The following is a 21,185-nucleotide window of genomic DNA, read 5'->3' as shown; positions in this document are numbered from 1 at the left end:
CACAGAGACACAGACAGATGAGACAACATCATTATAGACATGTATAGACAGACAGGTACTGTAACAGGAAGGAGGAGAGAGGTTTGACTGGTTGAGAGCCTCAACCTCTTGCCTGACGACTCATCCTGAATTCAGCTGCTCTATTGATTGTTCAGTAAATTCAGTCTGAAACTGACATCCTAGAAATCGTTTGTGCGGATTTCAAATTCATCAGCGATTGGATCTTCTCTAACAAATCTAACCAATCAGAGTATCAAAGTTGATGACGTCATCATGTAGGCCGGCTTTGGCCTACAACCCATCGGTTTCTGGGACCAATCAGAACGGTCAGAATGTGTTCCATTCTGTAAGACGTCGGGGAGATCAAATCCAGACTCATCACGGAGAAGAAACACAAGTGGGCGTGCCATTTGGCCGGAGCCATGTGGACAGGTAGTCACGCAACTCAGCCTCAGTCTTTCAGCGAGAAATGTGTGACTACATTAGATCTTTGACCTTAGACACACACACACACACACACCCCAGAGCGGTCCTCACCATGAGTGCGTAGGTGAGTCCTAGTCCCACCAGGCCAGTGGAGAGGTGGTTGTACAGAGAGTTGCTGATGGAGGCCACGGCTGCTATCAGAACAACACAGGCTCCTACATACTCCTGTAGAGGAACAGTATACATAGTCACCACACACAAACCTATACACGTTTGGAGAGAAAACAAACAGTTAAAACTATATAGTCCAATAGAAATACAACAAAATGCTCAGTATAAATCCATAGAATCCTGTCATATTCAAAACTCCCATAGAGGGAGCAGTCACCCAATAGAATGAGAGCAGACGTAATAACTTGATCAACATGAACCATGCCTTAGATACACCACACGGACAAGAGTTTAGTAGAGCAGAATGCATTATAGAGTAGACCTCATTACCATGCGGACCTCTAGCCAGCGATTGGCAGCTGTGAGGAAGAGAGAGGCGATGTTGTTGGCATCAGTATACTCCAATAACCTCTGTGTGAACCTGGACTCGTACCTGGCGGAGAGACAATCACAGAGTAATATGTGTAAGTGGAGAGACACACAACCGCCTCGCTGGTCCCGATCAAAATGGATGTTGTTTAGAAAATCTTTACCTGAATGCCCGGATGGTGGTGAGGCCCTCCACTGTCTCTGAGAAGTGGGACAGGAGAGGGAGCTGGGTACTATCCTCCAACTGCTGGAGGTCCCTGACCAGAGAGAGAGAGAGGGAGGGGGGGGAGAATAGATAGAGAGAGAGAGAAAGAGAGAGGGGGGGAGAGACGGGGAGAAAGGGAAAGAGAGAGTAGGGGGGGGAGAAAATAGGTAGAGCGAGAGAGAGAAAGAGAGGGAGGGGGGAGAATAGGTAGAAAGAGAGAGAGAGAAAGAGAGAGGGGGGAAGAGACGGGGAGAAAGGGAAAGAGAGAGTAGGGAGAGAGGTGGGGGGGAGAGAGGGGGGGAGAAAATAGGTCGAGCGAGAGAGAGAGAAAGAGAGAGAGAGAGAAAGAGAGGGGAAGAGAAGGGGGAAAAAGGGAAAGAGAGAGTAGGGAGAGCGAGAGAGAGATACAAGATATAGAAATGGACAGACAGAGAAAAAGGGGAGACATACTGTAACTAGCCCAGATGAGAACACTGCCCTTTGAATAAACTGATAAACTGAAGCAAAACAAGTGACAGAGATATATTTTTTTAAATATCCCAAACCAAGCGCTCACCTGGAGGCAACCCGGAAGTACTTCTGTATGAAGTAGCAGGCGATGGCCAGGGGCACCAGGGCAATGAGGAACACAGGGGTCACATAGGAGATAACCCCCAGCGCCGACACACACAGCAGGGTGGAGCGACTCAGACACTCCAGGGTGGCAGGGATGTGCTGGGGACACAGCCACCAGTGAAACATTACATTACTACCATCTACCAGGAAAAGCAACCGAAGGGTTCACAGGCTGTAGCTACTTTGAAAACCATGAAGAAAAATAAGCAAAGTCTATTTGAGATTCATAGAATTTGAAAGTTCCAAGTCAGTATGGTTGAGGCTACTTCTAGTGTTAACACACAGAGAGGGTGGTGTAGCAATACCTGGTCTATAGTGTTGGTGTCAGAGGAGAACCTGTTGAGGATGTTGCCCAGGGGAGTGGTCTCAAACAGCCTGAAAGACAACCACACAGATCAACTACACCGTCGTTTTATATCTTACTTTATTGTCCCTGAAAGTTCTCATGTTTTTAAGCTTTTTACTGTTCGAGAAGTACAACCTCAAGTGGAAGGATGAAGCTGCTGGTATATCATCAATGTTTCTGTTACAAATTCTATTCCTCTGAGGGTTTTGAGGAATTGAATTTAAAAACAAGGAGACAATGAAAGTGATTATCCTTCTTGGCTGCCACCTTATCTAAAATGGTTCCGTACAGAGCCCCGACCACAAGGTCATTAGTTGTCTGTGATCTGGCACTGCGCTGGCGTCGCCGTGGTTTCAGTGTGTGGAAGGCAGATGGACCTCTGGGTAATGGGGCGGTTCACAATGTATACAGTGTCTTACCTCGCTCCCCAGGATGATTGATCATTACACACACACACCATAAACACACACAAACGCAACTCTCTCTCTCTCTCTCTCTCACTCACTCACTCACACACACACACCTTTACCTCATAGGTGCCAGTATAATCTTGCTGAGCAGGTTGTGGTGTAGTTCTTTGGCCACTCTCAGGCCTGTCCACTCTACGGCCACAGAGGTGACCAGACACAGAACGATGCCCAGACAGCACAGCACACTGAACACTGACAGGTACCACGAGTGGCTGAAACCACACTCCTACAGAGAGGAACACAGGGGAAATAGGCTCGGTTAGAGAGCAGTGTGTGTGTGTGTGTGTGTCACATGATTAGAGAACTTATCACAAACCAAAATAACATCACACCCCTTCTCTCTCACACACACACCAATACTTAGTTCCCTCTGAGAGTAACCCTGAGCGCTACTGTAACGTCAACTCTAACCATGAGTAATTAGCTGACTACCTTGTTACATGCATGAGTCACCAAGCCTGACTGACTTTGGACTCTCTCTCTCCCTCTCTCTCTCTCTCTCTCTCTCCCCTCTCTCTCTCTGGAGTATAAAGTGACTCACAAGTCAAATAATTACTTCTATGTTTCCTTCAGGTGAACTAATTATTCAGCTGAACTTTTCCTTTAAAGGGCCTGACAGAATGAATGGGATTCTAATTCAAGGTCAAAGACAACTCAAAGGGCCTCTGTGAGGAGAGGAGTTGGAGGGTTTTAATGTGCTTCCCAATGTAGGAAACACACACACAGAGGAATGATCTATTAATAAGAGGCAGCCTTTAGTAGCACCAGGAAAACCCACACACCTGCCGTGGCTCCAATGTGTTAATGACACAGCTTACCTTCTCCTCCTGCAAGTATAATGTGTGTGTGGGTGTCTGTGCGTGCATGTGTGCGCGTGCTTGTGTGTGCATACTCAAGTGCTAATAATGATATTACATCACTATAATTACATTACAATAGCATTTGGAAAAATACTTTCTAAGTGACCAAATATTATATCTTTTTATAATCAAATGTAGGAACTGGGTTCTACACTTTGACCCCACAGGTTGAAGATTTTCACAAATGCAGACCATGGTGTTGTGCAGGAGATAATGAAAATTAGGTTGAAAAGTGGTGGAATTGCCCTTTAATCTACAGTCATGGCCAAAAGTTTTGAGAATGACACAAATATTAATTTTCACAAAGTCTGCTGCCTCAGTTTGTATGATGGCAATTTGCATATAATCCAGAATGTTATGAAGAGTGATCAGATGAATTGCAATTAATTGCAAAGTCCCTCTTTGCCGTGCAAATGAACTGAATCCCAAAAAACATTCCCACTGCATTTCAGCCCTGCCACAAAAGGACCAGCTGACATCATGTCAGTGATTCTCTTGTTAACACAGGTGTGAGTGTTGACGAGGACAAGGCTGGAGATCACTCTGTCATGCTGATTGAGTTTGAATAACAGACTGGAAGCTTCAAAAGAAGGGTGGTGCTTGTGTAGCGTGGTTCATTCTGCATTGTGTACTTTTAATTAGGACGCTGCCACAACTGACGGTCTGCTCGTTGAAATCTTTTTATTTGCCCTGCACACGAAGAGACAACACACATTATGTTAACCCTTGGCGCAGTCACAGCTCAGGCACCTTGCTAGCCGAAGGTCAGGCAAAAGAGCGCCAAAAGGAAATAACAGGTGCTGCGTGCACACATTCGATGCACAACAGCACACCATACAAGTAAAATGATACAGAACATAATTCGGACAAAATAAAAGACATACCTGCACACGAAGAGACAACACACATTATGTTACCCTTGGTGCAGTCACAGCTCAGGCACCTGCGCGAGCACATGGACTCACTCAAACACTGTCCCAAGTACTCACAAGTTACAATAGATACCCTAGTTAGCGAGCTTTGTGAAACTTGTTAACATAAATCTTTATATTATCCACATTATAACAAACTTATGGTTGCAAAACAGTACATTGTGTAACATTATGACGGTTTTATATTAAACAGTTTCGGAGCCAAGGACAACATACCTTGCTAGCCGAAGGTCAGGCAAAAGAGAACGATGAAGGGGTATGGAAATACAGATAACCCGCGATGGGCCAAACCAAAATATACAAAACTTTTACAATCACATGTATGTACAATATTGGTATGAAAAAGTGTTTGTACACCAAATAAAAACATTAGCTAAGCAGCTGTAATTAAATTTAAAAAATACACTGAATTATTATTATTATTATCAAATTATTAACATCCCCTCTTGACCTGGCCTATTTGAATTGGTCCTTGTGTGCAATATGGTGCGTAATCTAGGGGAACAACATCACACTGCTACATTCACCCCCACTGTTTTACACTAGATTATAGGCACAAAACAAAAACACATTACCTCGAAGGTAACAAAGCAAAGAAAGAAAAAAAATTCACACCCACCGGGCGAGAGAGTAACCCAGTGTAGTCCCTTAATTTTAGACCCACAAATGGTCGATCAGCTGAAAAACTATCCCTCGAAGGATTAGGAAAAATAAGGGGTAGCTAATCCCTTATTCAACCGTATACGAAAAATGCCATATACATTTTATGCCGATGGACTACACACAAAGTTACATGAATTGTCAAATAAATTAGACAAACCCACAAATCATTCTAAGACATGCTTAGATTCCTACATATATATATATATACACATAAAAAAGAAAAGGTAGGCAATATCCTACCGTCACTGAGAAACCAAGAACTGTTTCATTTCCTGTGTAGACATAGTTTGGATTAGCCTATCCACTGGCTTAATAAGTCTACCTAGTCTAGTCCGAACACCCTCACCCACAAACCTATCAGGAATGTCACAGACAGCACTAACCCTGCTCAGAGGTCTGACCTCAGGATGGGGAGTACTACAGATCCGCATATCCGGAGCCAGCACACTTTCAGTTACCGACTCAACACTAGTAGTGTCAGACGACTGATCAGAATCCTGGTAGATTGTCACAGACCACACTGACGAAGCATCCTCAACCAAGGTAACATCATCCACACTGAATGGAGTTTCGCAATCAGAACTCTTGTAGGCTTCGAGGATATCTCTCTGGTCCACTTCTGCTGAGCACACCTCACTTAAGAGGACTTCATACGGTTGTTCCACCTCACTTCCATCAGCCGGGACTTCACCATCCTCTTGGAGTATCCTCCCCGAAGACTCAGGAAGGCCTGCTACCCAGTGGACAGTCCTGGCGTCACTCCCATCCATTTGGCTGGACTTTGCAGACATCTCAGAGATCACGTCACCACTCGATAGAGATCCGTGACCCTCAGGTTCCTCCCACGAAGGTAAAGGCAGAACGTTGACTGGCATTATCAGGTTCCTATGCACAGTTTTGATGCGTCCAGTGGTAGGGTGTTGGATACGATGTGTTCCGTGAGCTGTTCTTTGCAACCACTATGTACACCACACTCTCCCAGCGATCAGCCAGTTTCTTCTTGCCCCTCTCCCCCTTGTTAGCAAGTAGAACTCTGTCTCCCTTCTGCACCGAGTGACCCTTAGACCGTCTGTTGTAGACCTCGGCTTGTCTCTTTTGTTGCTTACTGGCATGCTGCTGGGCCAATGTCATGGCTTCTCTCAGATCCTCACCCAGAGACTGGACATACTTATCCACATCTACTGTGTCCCCATCCAACAGCACACTTTCAAACATAACATCTACCGGCAACCTAGGGGTGCGTCCGAACATCAAGAAGAAGGGTGGAAACCTAGTAGTCTCATGAACAGTGCAGTTATAGGAGAATGTCAATGTGTTCAACATCTGAGGCCATTTAGCCTTGGACCTAGCTGGCAGAGCTCTAATCATCCCACCCAGTGTGCGATTCAGACGTTCCGCTTGACCGTTACCCATGGGATGATAAGGTGTGGTGTGGGACTTTTCAACACCAGATAACTGAAGTAATTCTGCAATAAGTAAACTCTCAAAGTTAGCACCCCTGTCAGAATGGATGCAATCAGCGAACCCATAAATGCAGAAGAAATTATTCCAGAGAACACGAGCAACAGTCTTAGCAGACTGGTTTGGACATGGATACGCACAGGCCAGCTTAGTAAAGTGATCAGTCACTACTAACACATCAATAGACTTGTTGTTTGAATCTTCTGCAGTCCAGAAATCAATACACACAAGTTCTAAAGGTGCCGTTGTCACAATGGAGACAAGTGGAGCTCTTGCTTCAGGCTCAGGTGCTTTACTCAACACACATCTCTTACAGTGGGCCACGTATTCCTTGACATCCTTCTCCATAGATTCCCAGTAAAACCGCTGTCTCGTGAGCCACAATGTGCGCTGCTGACCCTGATGACCAGCATCATCATGAACTCCCTTCAACACAAGGCCTCTCAAAGACACAGGTACGACATACTGGAATATTTTCTTCTTACTCACTGGGTGTTTTGAGACACGATACAGAATCCCTAACCGCGTGGTGAGTTTCCCCCACTGTCTTAGAGTATAAACTGTTTCTTTAGCTTCAAAGACTCGCTCTCTCCTAGATGGGCGCCGGCCTCTATCTACAAAGAACATGACTCTGCTGATGATAGGATCCAGTGACTGGTTATCATACAGCTCCTTGTGTGTAAGGACAGGTAAAGGGCTCTGACCCATGGACATCAACTTCTCAAGGTGCTGCACATGTGAAACGGCCCTCACTGTGGCACCATCATCCCATTGGCGATGGGCATGGAGGACAGCAGACACCTCTTCACAGGAAACCAACCCACTGACATCGTCTCCAGCTCTAATCAACTCACTCCCAGGAGCCATAGACGTTCCACAGCCAGCCTCGGGCTGCTCACAGGAGAGACGGAACATGTCTTGTACATCATCCACTCGAAGACCTCTGGCTTCCTCCAGCAGGACATCATATGGAATTCTTGTCAGTCGGTGCCGAACTTTGGAGCGGACAAATGGCTCTCTGCTCAAAGCATCAGCAACGACATTCTTGGGCCCTGGTATGTACTGGATATCAAAATCAAAAGGTGCCAGCTTTGCAACCCATCTCTGCTCACATGCATCAAGTCTCGGCTTTGTAAGAATATATTTGAGTGGATTGTTGTCGGTCCACACCGTAAACTTATGCCCTCGCAGCCAATGGCTGAACTTATCATGAATGGCCCATTTCATGACTAGAAATTCCAGCCAGTGAGCAGGATACGTGGATTGTGCATGATTAAGAGATTTACTAGCAAAAGCTATTGGCCTGGCTATGGTCTTCCCATCTTGCACTTGGGATAGTACAGCTCCCAAACCACTAGTAGATGCATCAACAGAAAGCAAAAATGGCTGAGAAAAATCTGGATGAGCCAGCAGTGCCTGGTCAACTAGTGCTGCTTTCAAAGCTTCAAAAGCGAGTTGACATTCAGCAGTCCAGTCTGCAGCAGTGAGCCTGCAAGAGGGACCAGGCCTCTTTCTGCCCTTGCTTCTTCTGACCTGTAGTCAGCTGAAACAATGGCCTAGCAACCATGGAACAATTCTCAATGTAGTGTTGATAGTATACTACCATACCAAGGAAAGAACGGATTTTGCTAGGAGACGGAGTGACACCATCAGCTTCCATCATCTCACTCTCAGTCACATTCAAAATGGTTTGAACCTTAGCAGGATCAGTGGCTACGCCCTCCTGAGAAATGATGTGGCCCAAAAACTTAACAGACCTCCTCAAAAACTTGCACTTAGACGGAGACAGTTTAAGATTGTGCTCCTGCAACCGCTGGAAAACCATCTCAAGTCTCTGCAGACTCTCTTCCTCCATCTTAGCAAAAACCATCAGATCATCCAAATAGCAAAGGAGACTTAGAAAGTTTTGGTCCCCAAAGATGGTCAGCATCATTCTCATAAAAGTAGCTGGGCTGTTGCAAAGGCCCTGAGGCAAACGATTGTACTCGTGCAGACCTAAAGGAGAGGAAAAGGCAGTGTATTTCTTATCCTCTTCATGCAGTGGCACATTGTAGTACCCAGATGTCAAGTCCATTGTGCTGAAGAAGGCATTACCTCCCAGCGCCGCCAGTACATCAGCCTGATGAGGCAGGGGATGAGCATCCTTCACTGTGCGGGCGTTTAAGGCGTTTAACCACCTAAAGTCAGTACATAGACGCAAGTCCCCATTCTTTTTCCATACCAGCACCAATGGTGAGGCATACTCGCTGCTGGATTTTCTGACGATTTCCTTTTCCTCCATATCATCCAGTGTTTCCCTGAGTTTTTGGTAATGAGCTGGAGAAAGCCTACGATAAGGTAATCGAAATGGGCGGTCATCAGTCAGCCGTATGCGATGGCAGAACTCTTTTGCCTCTCCACAATCCAGGCTATGTCTAGAGAACACTGTGTCATACTTCTCAATTAAACCGACAAGTTTGTCTTTCCAGAACTGTGAAACTGGACACTCCTCAACAGACAGGCCTTGAAGTCCAAGATTGCTCAGTGTACTGTTGCCATTAACTACACTGCCACCAACTGAACTCTTAGCTGTAAGACTGCCATGTGAGCTGTCACATTGTACTTTTGCCACGTTCTGGTAAGCAGCTTGCTGCTTGACATCATCAAAATCCTCCAATGCAATACAAGGGTACACATCTGCCACTTTAGCATTTCGTCTCAGGGTAACTGGCGAAGTTGTTGGATTCACAATCTTCACAGGGAGCCATCCATCCCCCCACAGAGGCGTAACTACTCTCCCTACTAGTATGTGTCGATTCACACAACGAGACGTGCTGGGCTCGACAACAACAGTACTGCCCACAGAGAGTTTTGTCTTTGGGGGTAAGCGGCCCCACACCAGATGCTCACTCATGGGTTGGAGCGTTACTGCCCTCTTCAACTTAATGGTGCCCACTTTATCTGGGATGGAGTCTCCTCTCCATCTCTCCAGATTTGATAGGAGACGCAGGAACTGGCTGTCCTCACACTGGCCAGAGGGACCTGGCGTACCCACCACCCGCCAGTAGCTGTCATTTGATTTGAACTGTCTAATCAGAGACTTCAACACGTTAGTGCCAACAATGAGTTCATCAACCTGCCCATCTACAATAAGCACTGGGACTACATAACTGAAGCCATAAAGCTGTAGTTTCAAGTCACACATGCCCACTGGGCTAGTTTGCGTCCCACCACAACCCACCAGGATGATGTCTGAAGGACCTAGAAGTTCCCCTCTACCACTCCTACCTCCCTCAACCGAGGTACAATATCTGCGCGCAGAGTAGTAGCCATGGACCCACTATCTAACATCCCCTTCAGCTCAACTTTATCCTGTACCAGCACGGTGGTGTAAAACAAACTGTCATTCTGAGAAATTCTCATTGTGTTCTGAAAAATTACTGTGTTGTTCTTGGGTACTGACTCACAAAAATAAGAATAAACAGATTAAACGGATATCATCATCATCAGTGGAGGAAAAATTAGACTGCCCCACATTGCCCTCCTCAGAATGGAGGCTTTCTAGTTTTCCAGACCTGCCAGTCTGTCCACATCCAGGGCTCTTTCGCTTCCCAGTCTCACTACAGTCAAAGCTCATGTGGCCAGGAGAGAAGCACTTGAAACACAGCTGGTGCATCTGACAGTGAGCTTTGGTCCAGTGATTAGTGCTTCCACAGACAGCGCACTCACGCTCACGTTTGGGGAACTGTTTACGGGGCCCTCTGTTCACAGACTGAGTATTGCTGACAAGAGCCTTCTCTAGCATACTCAAAAATTTCTCTAATGTCCCACCCTCAGATACAGATTGGGCCTGTTCTGGTTCACGGCCACATCGAGAAAAAGATGACACATTAGGTCTGCTCTCAGGATCCATTTCCTCCTGGGGGGAGTCGAAGACAGCAGCCACCTGCTGTGAAAGTTGTGTTCTACATGCTTTACGCTCCCTTAACAGTTCATCCAAACGATCCTGTACCTCACTGGCTGTCCAGTCACGAAGGGGTTTGCATTTGAACACTTGGGCCAACTCTTTATCAGGACAGTTGCGTACAAACATGACTGCCAACTCTGAGCACTGATTGGGCAAGGTTCTACCCTCACTTACAAGATACTGTTCAGCTGCCTCTGCAGCTTTGTTAAGCCTAATCCAGAAATCTAGTGGACCCTCATTAGCATATGGTCTCATTGAATAGAAATCAGCTAATTGCATACCTGAGCAGACAGTATCCCCAAAGTGTTGCTTGAGAACACTGAACACTGCCTTAACATCTGTGACAACAGGGTTGTTACGCATCCAGACTTTGGTCACATCCCGTGCCCTCCCCATGAGCCTAGACATCACCTCCCCAACATTCTCAGACCCAGTGTAACCCCTCTTCTCTAGGTAGACTCCCATTAGCTCCTCCCACTCCAGGACAGAGTACTTATCTGAGCCATCACCCCTGAAGAAAGGTGGAGCACTAACCTCTGACTTCACAACCAGATTCCGCTTGGACGCATCAATAAAAGTTGACCCACATTGTTCACGCAGGGGAAACTGCTGGGATTGGTCAGGGGAATGGGCAGGAGAAAGACTTGAAGCCCCAGGCTGCAGTAAACTCGCTCTGATAGATTCTCCTATCTCTGAACCAATCTGCTTAATAAGGTCACTAAGCTGACTCGGTGTCCCATTATTACTGAGGACTGGGGACGATGGTACATCAAGAGACAGAGGTGGGATACCCTGGTCAGGTGGAGTAAACAGCCTACCCCTCCCAGTGCTTGTAAACTCAGGACTAGCAAACACTCTACTCCCAGGAGCTGACTGTACAAATGGTGTAAATGCATGGACACCCCTCCCTCTACCCACACCAAAATCCCCAGCATAACTCATCTTATGGACTTGAGAGTCTTCCATGGCTCAATAGAGAACTAAACTACAATGTAATTTACTGCATACAAATACAAAAAAAAAATGCAATAAACAAATTCCCTCAAAACATGCAAATAAACACCAATACAATTATCTAGTGAATATGCTACATTCACCTTCACTATTTACAGTATACATTCACTTATAGCAAACCATCAACAAGTGCGCATGCGCGGATCGCGCATCTCCTCCACATGCACAGCTCAGGTGGTCGGCTTGAGCTAACCAGTCGGCAGGTCGCAGCACCAGTTTGTAGCGTGGTTCATTCTGCGTTGTGTACTTTTAATTGGGACGCTGCCACAACTGACGGTCTGCTCGTTGAAATCTTTTTATTTGCCCTGCACACGAAGAGACAACACACATTATGTTACCCTTGGCGCAGTCACAGCTCAGGCACCTTGCTAGCCGAAGGTCAGGCAAAAGAGCGCCAAAAGGAAATAACAGGTGCTGCGTGCACACATTCGATGCACAACAGCACACCATACAAGTAAAATGATACAGAACATAATTCGGACAAAATAAAAGACATACCTGCACACGAAGAGACAACACACATTATGTTACCCTTGGCGCAGTCACAGCTCAGGCACCTGCGCGAGCACATGGACTCACTCAAACACTGTCCCAAGTATTCACAGATTACAATAGGTACCCTAGTTAGCGAGCTTTGTGAAACTTGTTAACATAAATCTTTATATTATCCACATTATAACAAACTTATGGTTGCAAAACAGTACATTGTGTAACATTATGACGGTTTTATATTAAACAGTTTCGGAGCCAAGGACAACATACCTTGCTAGCCGAAGGTCAGGCAAAAGAGAACGATGAAGGGGTATGGAAATACAGATAACCCGCGATGGGCCAAACCAAAATATACAAAACTTTTACAATCACATGTATGTACAATATTGGTATGAAAAAGTGTTTGTACACCAAATAAAAACATTAGCTATGCAGCTGTAATTAAATTTAAAAAAATACACTGAATTATTATTATTATTATCAAATTATTAACATCCCCTCTTGACCTGGCCTATTTGAATTGGTCCTTGTGTGCAATTTGGTGCGTAATCTAGGGGAACAACATCACACTGCTACACTTGGAATCATTGTTCTTCCTCTGTCAACCATGGTTACCTGCAAGAAAACATGTGCCATCATCATTGCTTTGCACAAAAAGGGCTTCACAGGCAAGGATATTGCTGCCAGTAAGATTGCACCTAAATCAACCATTTATCAGATCATCATGAACTTCAAGGAGAGCGGTTCAATTGTTGTGAAGAAGGCTTCAGGGCGCCCAAGAAAGTCCAGCAAGCGCCGGGACCGTCTCCTAAAGTTGATTCAGCTGCGGGATCGGGGCACCACCAGTACAGAGCTTGCTCAGGAATGGCAGCAGGCAGGTGTGAGTGCATCTGCATGCACAGTGAGGTGAAGACTTTTGGAGGATGGCCTGGTGTCAAGAAGGGCAGCAAAGAAGCCACTTCTCTCCAGGAAAAACATCAGGGACAGACTGATATTCTGCAAAAGGTACAGGGATTTGACTGCTGAGGACTGGGGTAAAGTCATTTTCTCTGATGAATCCCCTTTCCGAAAGTTTGGGGCATTCGGAAAAAAGCTTGTCCGGAGAAGACAAGGTGAGCGCTGCCATCAGTCCTGTGTCATGCCAACAGTAAAGCATCCTGAGACCATTCATGTGTGGGGTTGCTTCTCAGCCAAGGGAGTGGGCTCACTCACAATTTTGCCTAAGAACACAGCCATGAATAAAGAATGGTACCAACACATCCTCCGAGAACAACTTCTCCCAACCATCCAGGAACAGTTTGGTGATGAACAATGCCTTTTCCAGCATGATGGAGCACCTTGCCATAAGGCAAAAGTGATAACTAAGTGGCTCGGGGAACAAAACATCAATATTTTGGGTCCATGGCCAGGAAACTCCCCAGAGCTTGTGGTCAATCCTCAAGAGGCGGGTGGACAAACAAAACCCCACACATTCTGACAAATTCCAAGCATTGATTATGCAAGAATGGGCTGCCATCAGTCAGGATGTGGCTCAGAAGTTAATTGACAGCATGCCAGGGCAGATTGCAGAGGTCTTGAAAAAGAAAGGTCAACACTGCAAAAATGTACTCTTTGCATCAACTTCATGTCATTGTCAATAAAAGCCTTTGACACTTATGAAATGCTTGTAATTATACTTCAGTATTCCATAGTACCATCTGACAAAAATATCTAAAGACACTGAGGCAGCAGACTTTGTGAAAATTAATATTTGTGTCATTCTCAAAACGTTTGTCCATGACTATAGATACTTTATGTGGATGAGACTGAGTGTAGCTCAAGAGCAACACACACATATGGAGGCTCCGTCTGGGAACATTACTTTGAGGTCAGAAGTACTGCACTCAACATGTGTTGTTTTCTAACATTATCTTATGGTCCAATTTCAGCTGTATATATGAAATGAACGCTGTACTTAGCAGGAATTATCATGTAAACTACCATTTCAAATCAAATCAAATTTTATTTGTCACATGCGTCGAATACAACAGGTGTACGTACACCTTACAGTGTAGACCTTTATAAGGGAATACAACATTGTACTGTAAATAGTTGTCTGTAGAATAAAACGTAACCACCGTTTTTCTAAGCACATTGCCGTTTGGTTTAGGACCAAATTGACCCCTGACCTGAGCGACGGTGCAGTTTCTCCCGGTGGCATCCATCTTGGCAGTGATGACGTGGGAGGTCCAGTGGGCCAGCCAGTAGTCGATGGCAACCATGAGGGTGTGTTTGAAGAGCTGTGATAGGAGGAGCAGCGGCAGGAGGAGCCCTGCAGAGGACAGGTAGACCCCACAGGAGCGCCAGGGGTTGGTGGTGCGATGACGCATGGCCTGGGACAGGCTGTCATCCTCCTCACTTTCCACAGACTCTTCTGGAAGGACAGAGAGACGTGTGAGAGAGGGATAGGTAGAGAGAGAGAGAGAAACAGTGAAAGAGAGAGGGGGAAGAGAAAGAGATATAGCTCACAGGAGGTTGGTGGCACCTTAATTGGGGAGGACGGGCTCGTGGTAATGGCTGGAGCGGAATGAGTGGAACGGTATCAAATACAACAAACACATGGTTTGATGCCATTCCATTCGCGCCGTTCCAGACATTATTATGAGCAGTCCTCTCCTCAGCTGCCTCCACTGATATAGCTGTAGCTACAGAGCAGGCAAGGCTTCAGTACTGTATTGATTCGTCATTTGTTTCCTGATGGGCAAAACAAAATCCTCATACTCGTGTCGGGTGTTGGGTTAAGGTTAGAGTAGGGCAGCAGAGAGCAGATAGAACACATTGATCATGGTGAGTGAAGCACTGCTCCTCCCCTCATCTAAATATACATCATATCAGCAAGCAAACCTGATGACTGCATGGGCGCCATGGTGTCTACGGGACAGGCCACAGGGAGAGAGGGAGAGAGGGAGAGAAAGAGCGAGGGATGGAGAGAGAGGGAGAGAAAGAGGATGGAAACTGGAAAGAATGGAGTCTTCAAGCTACAAGCCAATAGGAGCAACATGGACATAGGTTAGGATCTACATGGGAAGTACCAAGGAGTGTAGCTGCAGCACGATGCTACAGACTAGTCACAACTGGTCACGACTGGTCACGTCTGGTCACCACTCAGTAAAACCATGCAGTCGGCCCTACTTCAGCTTAAAGAGCAGCAACACTCTGTGCTGGAGACACCTCACGAGTCCACACCGGGGTGCCACCAGAACACAGGTGACAAAGCAGAACACAGAATCAAGAGCACAGTACCACCCCCAAGACACTGTCACAACAACACGGACAGACACACAAACCAACCAGACTCAGAGTGGGATGCAGTTGCCTAGATGCTGATCTAGGGTCAGTAATGTGGAGGAGGTAATGATGGGGGAAGGTAGCTGATCCTAGATCTGTGCCTAAAGAAAATTTCTATCAAGACATCATAGCAGAGAGACACACTCAGGCCTTGTCCCAATACTCTCTGAACCAGTGTGGGACTCTGGTCCTAGAGAGCAGCAGTGTGCTGGTTTTCCTGTTTCCCGCTGCTACTTTATTCTACTAGTAATGGTGTTGATTCGTCACCTAGTTTCCCGGGCCTAAACCAGTTGTTGGTTTAAGGGAATGGATGAAAACCAGCAGACAGTGTGGCAACCAAGGTCCAGATCCCCCCCGTCCCTTCCTTTTCAACAGATCTTAAAGACGTAGAGTCTTTTCCCCAGGACTTGACCAGTCCATGTCTTTTACAGATCAGTGGTGAATGGTGATGAAGAAAGAGGATGAGAAAAGAAGGCCATTGATGAGTACTACTCCGGGAACACAGACAGACACAACAGGATCAACACACATTATTAGTTCCACAGTAGGTTCAGAGACTGACAAAAGGATAGGAAACTGCGGAGGCATCACATTTTAGAGACACAGAGGGTAAATTCATAAGATGTTACCACCCAGTAAATATATCTCCTGTAATTTTGGAGTCTGCACAAACAAAGCATACAAAAGGAAATAGCAATGATGCTAACCCCCTGGTTGCCATCAGAGAGTGATTGATAGCCCGGGGTCCCTCAGTCTCATGGGGAGGTTTGTGAACTTTGACCTCTCACCTTCGTGCTCCTCCTCAGTCTTGGCAGCTTCCTTGGAGTACATCGCCCTCCGCAGGTTCTTACGCTCCAACACCGTCATACTCTCAGCCACTGTCTCCTAGAACAGACAGGCATCAGAGTTTCAGCTGAAGTAGTTTGCCGAAATAGACTTGACCAGATGAATTTAAAATAAAGCAGGAAAAGAGCAAGCTCAGTACAAACACATTACTATTCCTCATCAGTTGCGACAATATCACCACTTTGTCTCTGTCTGTCATTGCCATCTTTAGACACATGGCCTGGTACCTTCTCAAACTCCCCGTCCTGCCGGTGCATCAGGGTCTTCCACTGTTCAAACAGCTTAGGATCAGAGTTCTGGATGTCTTTCAGAGTCCCCTCGGTCTGAATGGTGCTGTCCTTCATCGCTATGATCTGACCGAGGAACGGAGAGAAAGAGATAAAGAACAGGTGGATTAATTAGTGGCTCATTTCTAATAGCAAAACGTTATCTATAGACGTACGCACACACACACAATTACACAAATTTTTTGGGGACCAAACAATTGATTCCCATTCAAAATCCTATTTCCCCTAAACCTATACCTAATCCCTAAACCTAATTCTAACCCTAACCCTAACCCTAAACCTAACCCCTAAGCCTAACCCCTAAGCCTAAAATAGCCTTTTTCCTTGTGGGGAATTTTTCTTGTTTTACTATCCTTGTGAGGACTTCTGGTCCCCATAAGGATTGTAAAACCAAAAACCCTCAGACACACTAGTGGTGGTCTGCAGTGTCAGAACAGTTTGGGCTACACACTAATAAGACCCCACTCTCAGAAGGTGAGACTCTCAAGAAACACATGCATGTTGTTTTGCTCTAGGACGCCCACAAGCCTCACAAGACCCGTCTGTGGGTAGCCCTGGAACCAGTAAAAACATCGATTTTTAAAGTATATATGGAAGTAATTTAGTGCAAAAAAAAGGGTTATTTTTTAGATGTTTTATTATATAATCCTGAGCTTTGTTATATCTCTCAGATATAAAACAGACACTTCAAAACATGCTTCCTTTAAAAAAAAATGGCACTATCTGTTTCGCCATGTATGCATATGTTATCAATGCATTTCTATGGGCTAATAGCAGTAAGGCCAAATTCAGTGTTTCATCAAATAATGTTTTATTTCATTTTTTAAGATTCCTAAAATTCTAAATCAAATAATTAAATGATCCTTGATATGCCCATCTTAAAATAACTCCATATTTTAGCTTAATAGAAAGGGGAGGACGATATGTTTTTATGAGCATGGCCTTATTTCTATTACAACATATTGGCTAACTGTCATTCCTGTTCCATTCACCCAGTTCAATGTCATATTGATAGGTTTAGGCTGCTACATGATACTCTAATGGAAACAAATTAATAAAACAGATAGCTCACCTTGACTTGGAAGAGCCTTAGCCAGCTAGCTAACATAAATAGCATTCCTTTCTGTTTGAGACAGGTTGTTGAGTGGGCTAAATTAGCTACATTAGCTACATTAACTAGCTAAATAAGTGAAAGAAAAAAATCTCTTAATTTTTAAGGAAATGAATTTGTTCAACACTGTTCAACTGTTGTTTTTCTGTCTCTTTGAGTCAACTACTCACCACACGTTATGCACTGTAGTGCTAGATAGCTGTAGCTTTTGCTTTCAGTACTAGATTCATTCTCTGATCCTGTGATTGGATGGACAACATGTCAGTTCATGCTGCAAGAGCTCTGATAGGTTGGAGGACATCCTCCAGAAGTCATCATAATTACTGTGTAAGTCTATGGAAGAGGGTGAGAACCATGAGTCTCCTAGGTTTTGTATTGAAGTCAATGTACCCAGAGGAGAACAGAAAATCGCTGTTGTCCGGCTACACCATGGTACTACCCTAGAGGGTGCTGTTGAGGCTACTTTAGACCTTCATTGCAAAACAGTGTGTTTTAATTATTTGATGACATGAATATATTTAATATAGTTTAATCTAAAAAGGATAACTTTGTTCATGTTTCACTATTTTTATGAAATTCACTGAGTAGGATGGCTCTCCCCTTCCTCTGAGGAGCCTCCACTGACACACACACACACACACACACACACACACACACACACACACACACACACACACACACACACACACACACACACACACACACACACACACACACACACACACACACACACACACACACACACTGTGCTCTCACCCAGTCAGCATGTGGTAGGTACTGTAGTTTGTGAGTGACCAGCACCACAGTCCTCTTCTCTTCTCTCAGCAGTTTGAGGATGCCCTCCTGCATCAGGTGGTCACTCAGGTGAATGTCCAGCGCTGAGAACGGGTCATCCTGAAACAACACCGATTAAAAGTGAAAGGTCAAATGGTCAAAAACAGGACTAATGGAGTTCTGACTATTTTGATAAAGCTGATTGGAAAAGCAGATGAAATGAGCTATCTAAACACTTCATTTCTCAGTATACTGAGACTTTTGTTTTTGTTGTACGTTGTCCCTGTCCACATGCAGTCTATCGTTCACTGTGTAGACCTGTAGACAGGCTGTCTCTCTCACCAGTAAGACCACATTGGTCTGTTGGTACAGGGCTCTGGCTACACCTATACGCTGGCGTTGCCCTCCTGACAGAATTATACCCTGTAGAGATGGAGGAGAGAGAGAGAGATGTGAAAGAATGAATGGAGAGATTATTCATTCCATCAGGTTAACACCGTGTCAGTGAGCAAGGCTAACAGACTGAAAACATGCACACACTTACTCAGTCCATCTACTACCTATCCTCTGAGAGCGTTTTACGCCAAAATATTTAAGACATTCGGTCCTCTCTCTCTCTTGCTCTTTCACACATACCCACACCCAATACTGAGTGTTGAGATGTCTGTCTGCCTGCAAGGTGAATCTATGATAGTAGAGGTTATGTAACCCAGACCACATTACAGTGTGTGTGTGTGTGTGTGTGTGTGTGTGTGTGTGTGTGTGTGTGTGTGTGTGTGTGTGTGTACAGTGACTTCAGAATAGATTCATACCCCTTGATTTATTCCACATTTAGATTTTCTGTCTACACACAATACCTCAATGTCAAAGTGAAATTGTGTTTTTCAAAGTATTTACAAAATTCATAAAAAAATGAAAATCTTGAGGGGTGTGAATATTTTCTGAAGGCACTGTATGTACTATGTGTGTGTGTGCGCTTGTGTGCACTGAAAAAAATAAAGGTTCTGAAATGGTTCTTCCTCAGCTCTGAGAACTCTTGCCCAATAAAGAACCTTTGAGTTAAGTGTGGGGTTCTTGATGTGGCATCTACAGTTCTTCAGAATTTAAAAAAGTGATTGAAATGTATTGAAGCCTGCAGATGTGTCCCTTTCATAGCACACAACAGGGGTCAGGACTGAATTTGGGAAACACTGGTGTAAAATTATCCCATTGTTGGTGTTAAACCTCTTTGGGATATGGGGGCGCTGTTTTCACTTTGTAAAAAATCGTGCCCAAATTAAACTGCCTCGTACTCAATTCTTGCTCGTACAATATGCATATTATTATTACTATTGGATAGAAAACACTCTCAAGTTTCTAAAACCGTTTGAATTATATCTGTGAGTAAAACAGAACTCATTTTGCAGCAAACTTCCTTTCAGGAAGTGAAAAATCTGAAATCAAGGCTCTGTTCCAGGGCCTTCCTATTCATTTGCTTGAAATCTATGGATATACATGCACTTCATACGCCTTCCACTAGATGTCAACAGGCAGTGAGAGGTGGAATGGGGTGTATAGCTTGATCTGAGGTCAAATGAGAGCTCTTGGAATGACATGACCCCAATTTCCTTTGTTCAGCAAGGCGCGGGAAGGACATCAGTATTGGCTTCTGAAAAGCTTTCGTTATAGACGGCTAATATCTCCGGCTTTGATTTTATTTGATAAATGTGATAATATCATCGTAAAGTATGTTTTTTCAATATAGTTTTATCAGATTATTGAAAGTTTATCGGGAGTTTTGGCTTTTTCCGTTCTCTGCATTTGGTGACGATGGACAGCTTCGCGCCACTTGGCTAGCTTTGGTTGCTAATTCGACAGGATAAGAGGACATTCTAAAACCAAACAACGATTGTTCTGGACAAAGGACCCCTTGTACAAGATTCTGATGGAAGCTCAACAAAAGTAGGAACCATTTATGATGTTATTTCGTATTTCTGTTGAAAATGTTTAGTAATATTTTCCGCCCTGATTTTGGGCGCTGTCTCGCTATAGCGTAAGCTGTATGTCGTACTAAAGTTATTTAAAAAAATCTAACACAGCGGTTGCATTAAGAACTAGTGTATCTTTCATTTGCTGTCCAACATGTATTTTTTAGTAAAGTTTATGATGTTATTTGGTCAGATTAGGTGAGTGTCAGAAATATATCCGGACATTCTGTGAAAAAGTTGCTACGTTTCCACAATGTATAACCACGGATTTCAGCTCTAAATATGCACATTTTCGAACAAACCATATATGTATTGTGTAATATGATGTTATAGGACTGTCATCTGATGAAGATTGTGAAGGTTAGTGAATAAATTTATATCTTTTGCTGTTTTTTTCGCGATCGCTACCTTTGCGTTGAATGAATGCGGTTGTGTGGTTGGCTATTGTAGTAAGCTAATATAATGCTATATTGCGTTTTCGCTGTAAAACACTTAAAAAATCTGAAATATTGGCTGGATTCACAAGATGTTTGTCTTTCATTTGCTGTACACCATGTATTTTTCATAAATGTTTTATGATGAGTATTTAGGTATTTCACGTTGGTCTCTGTAATTGTTCTACCTGCTTCGGTGCTATTTGTGATTGTAGCTGCAATGTAAAACTATGATTTATACCTGAAATATGCCAATTTTTTGAACAAAACATAGATTTATTGTATAACATGTTATAAGACTGTCATCTGATGAAGTTGTATCTTGGTTAGTGACTAATTCTATCTCTATTTGGTCGGTTTTGTGCAAGCTACCTGTGCTGTGAAAGAAATGTCTGTGCTTTTTTGTATTTGGTGGTGAGCTAACATAAATATATGTGGTGTTTTCGCTGTAAAACATTTAAAAAATCGG

At 44.4% G+C, this 21,185-nt stretch overlaps 1 protein-coding gene across 1 annotated transcript in view; it reads right to left on the bottom strand.

Annotated features, from left to right (window-relative positions):
• LOC120052367 (ATP-binding cassette sub-family C member 8-like) overlaps nucleotides 1-21,185 on the bottom strand; it is a 146,896-nt gene that overhangs the window by 16,587 nt on the left and 109,124 nt on the right. The window contains exons 21-31 of the mRNA XM_038999224.1: nucleotides 18,658-18,738; nucleotides 18,298-18,435; nucleotides 16,371-16,496; nucleotides 16,086-16,182; nucleotides 14,139-14,383; nucleotides 2,662-2,828; nucleotides 2,092-2,161; nucleotides 1,728-1,885; nucleotides 1,131-1,223; nucleotides 928-1,030; nucleotides 538-651 (exon numbers count right to left, since the gene is read on the bottom strand). Coding sequence (XP_038855152.1) covers nucleotides 538-651; nucleotides 928-1,030; nucleotides 1,131-1,223; nucleotides 1,728-1,885; nucleotides 2,092-2,161; nucleotides 2,662-2,828; nucleotides 14,139-14,383; nucleotides 16,086-16,182; nucleotides 16,371-16,496; nucleotides 18,298-18,435; nucleotides 18,658-18,738 — 1,392 coding nt within the window. The remainder of the gene's footprint in view (nucleotides 1-537; nucleotides 652-927; nucleotides 1,031-1,130; nucleotides 1,224-1,727; nucleotides 1,886-2,091; nucleotides 2,162-2,661; nucleotides 2,829-14,138; nucleotides 14,384-16,085; nucleotides 16,183-16,370; nucleotides 16,497-18,297; nucleotides 18,436-18,657; nucleotides 18,739-21,185) is intronic.

Source organism: Salvelinus namaycush, chromosome 8, assembly GCF_016432855.1.
Source record: "Salvelinus namaycush isolate Seneca chromosome 8, SaNama_1.0, whole genome shotgun sequence".
NCBI lineage: Eukaryota > Metazoa > Chordata > Actinopteri > Salmoniformes > Salmonidae > Salvelinus > Salvelinus namaycush.
Note: the sequence above shows the minus strand (reverse complement) of the source record. Positions and strands in the feature narration are given on the sequence as shown.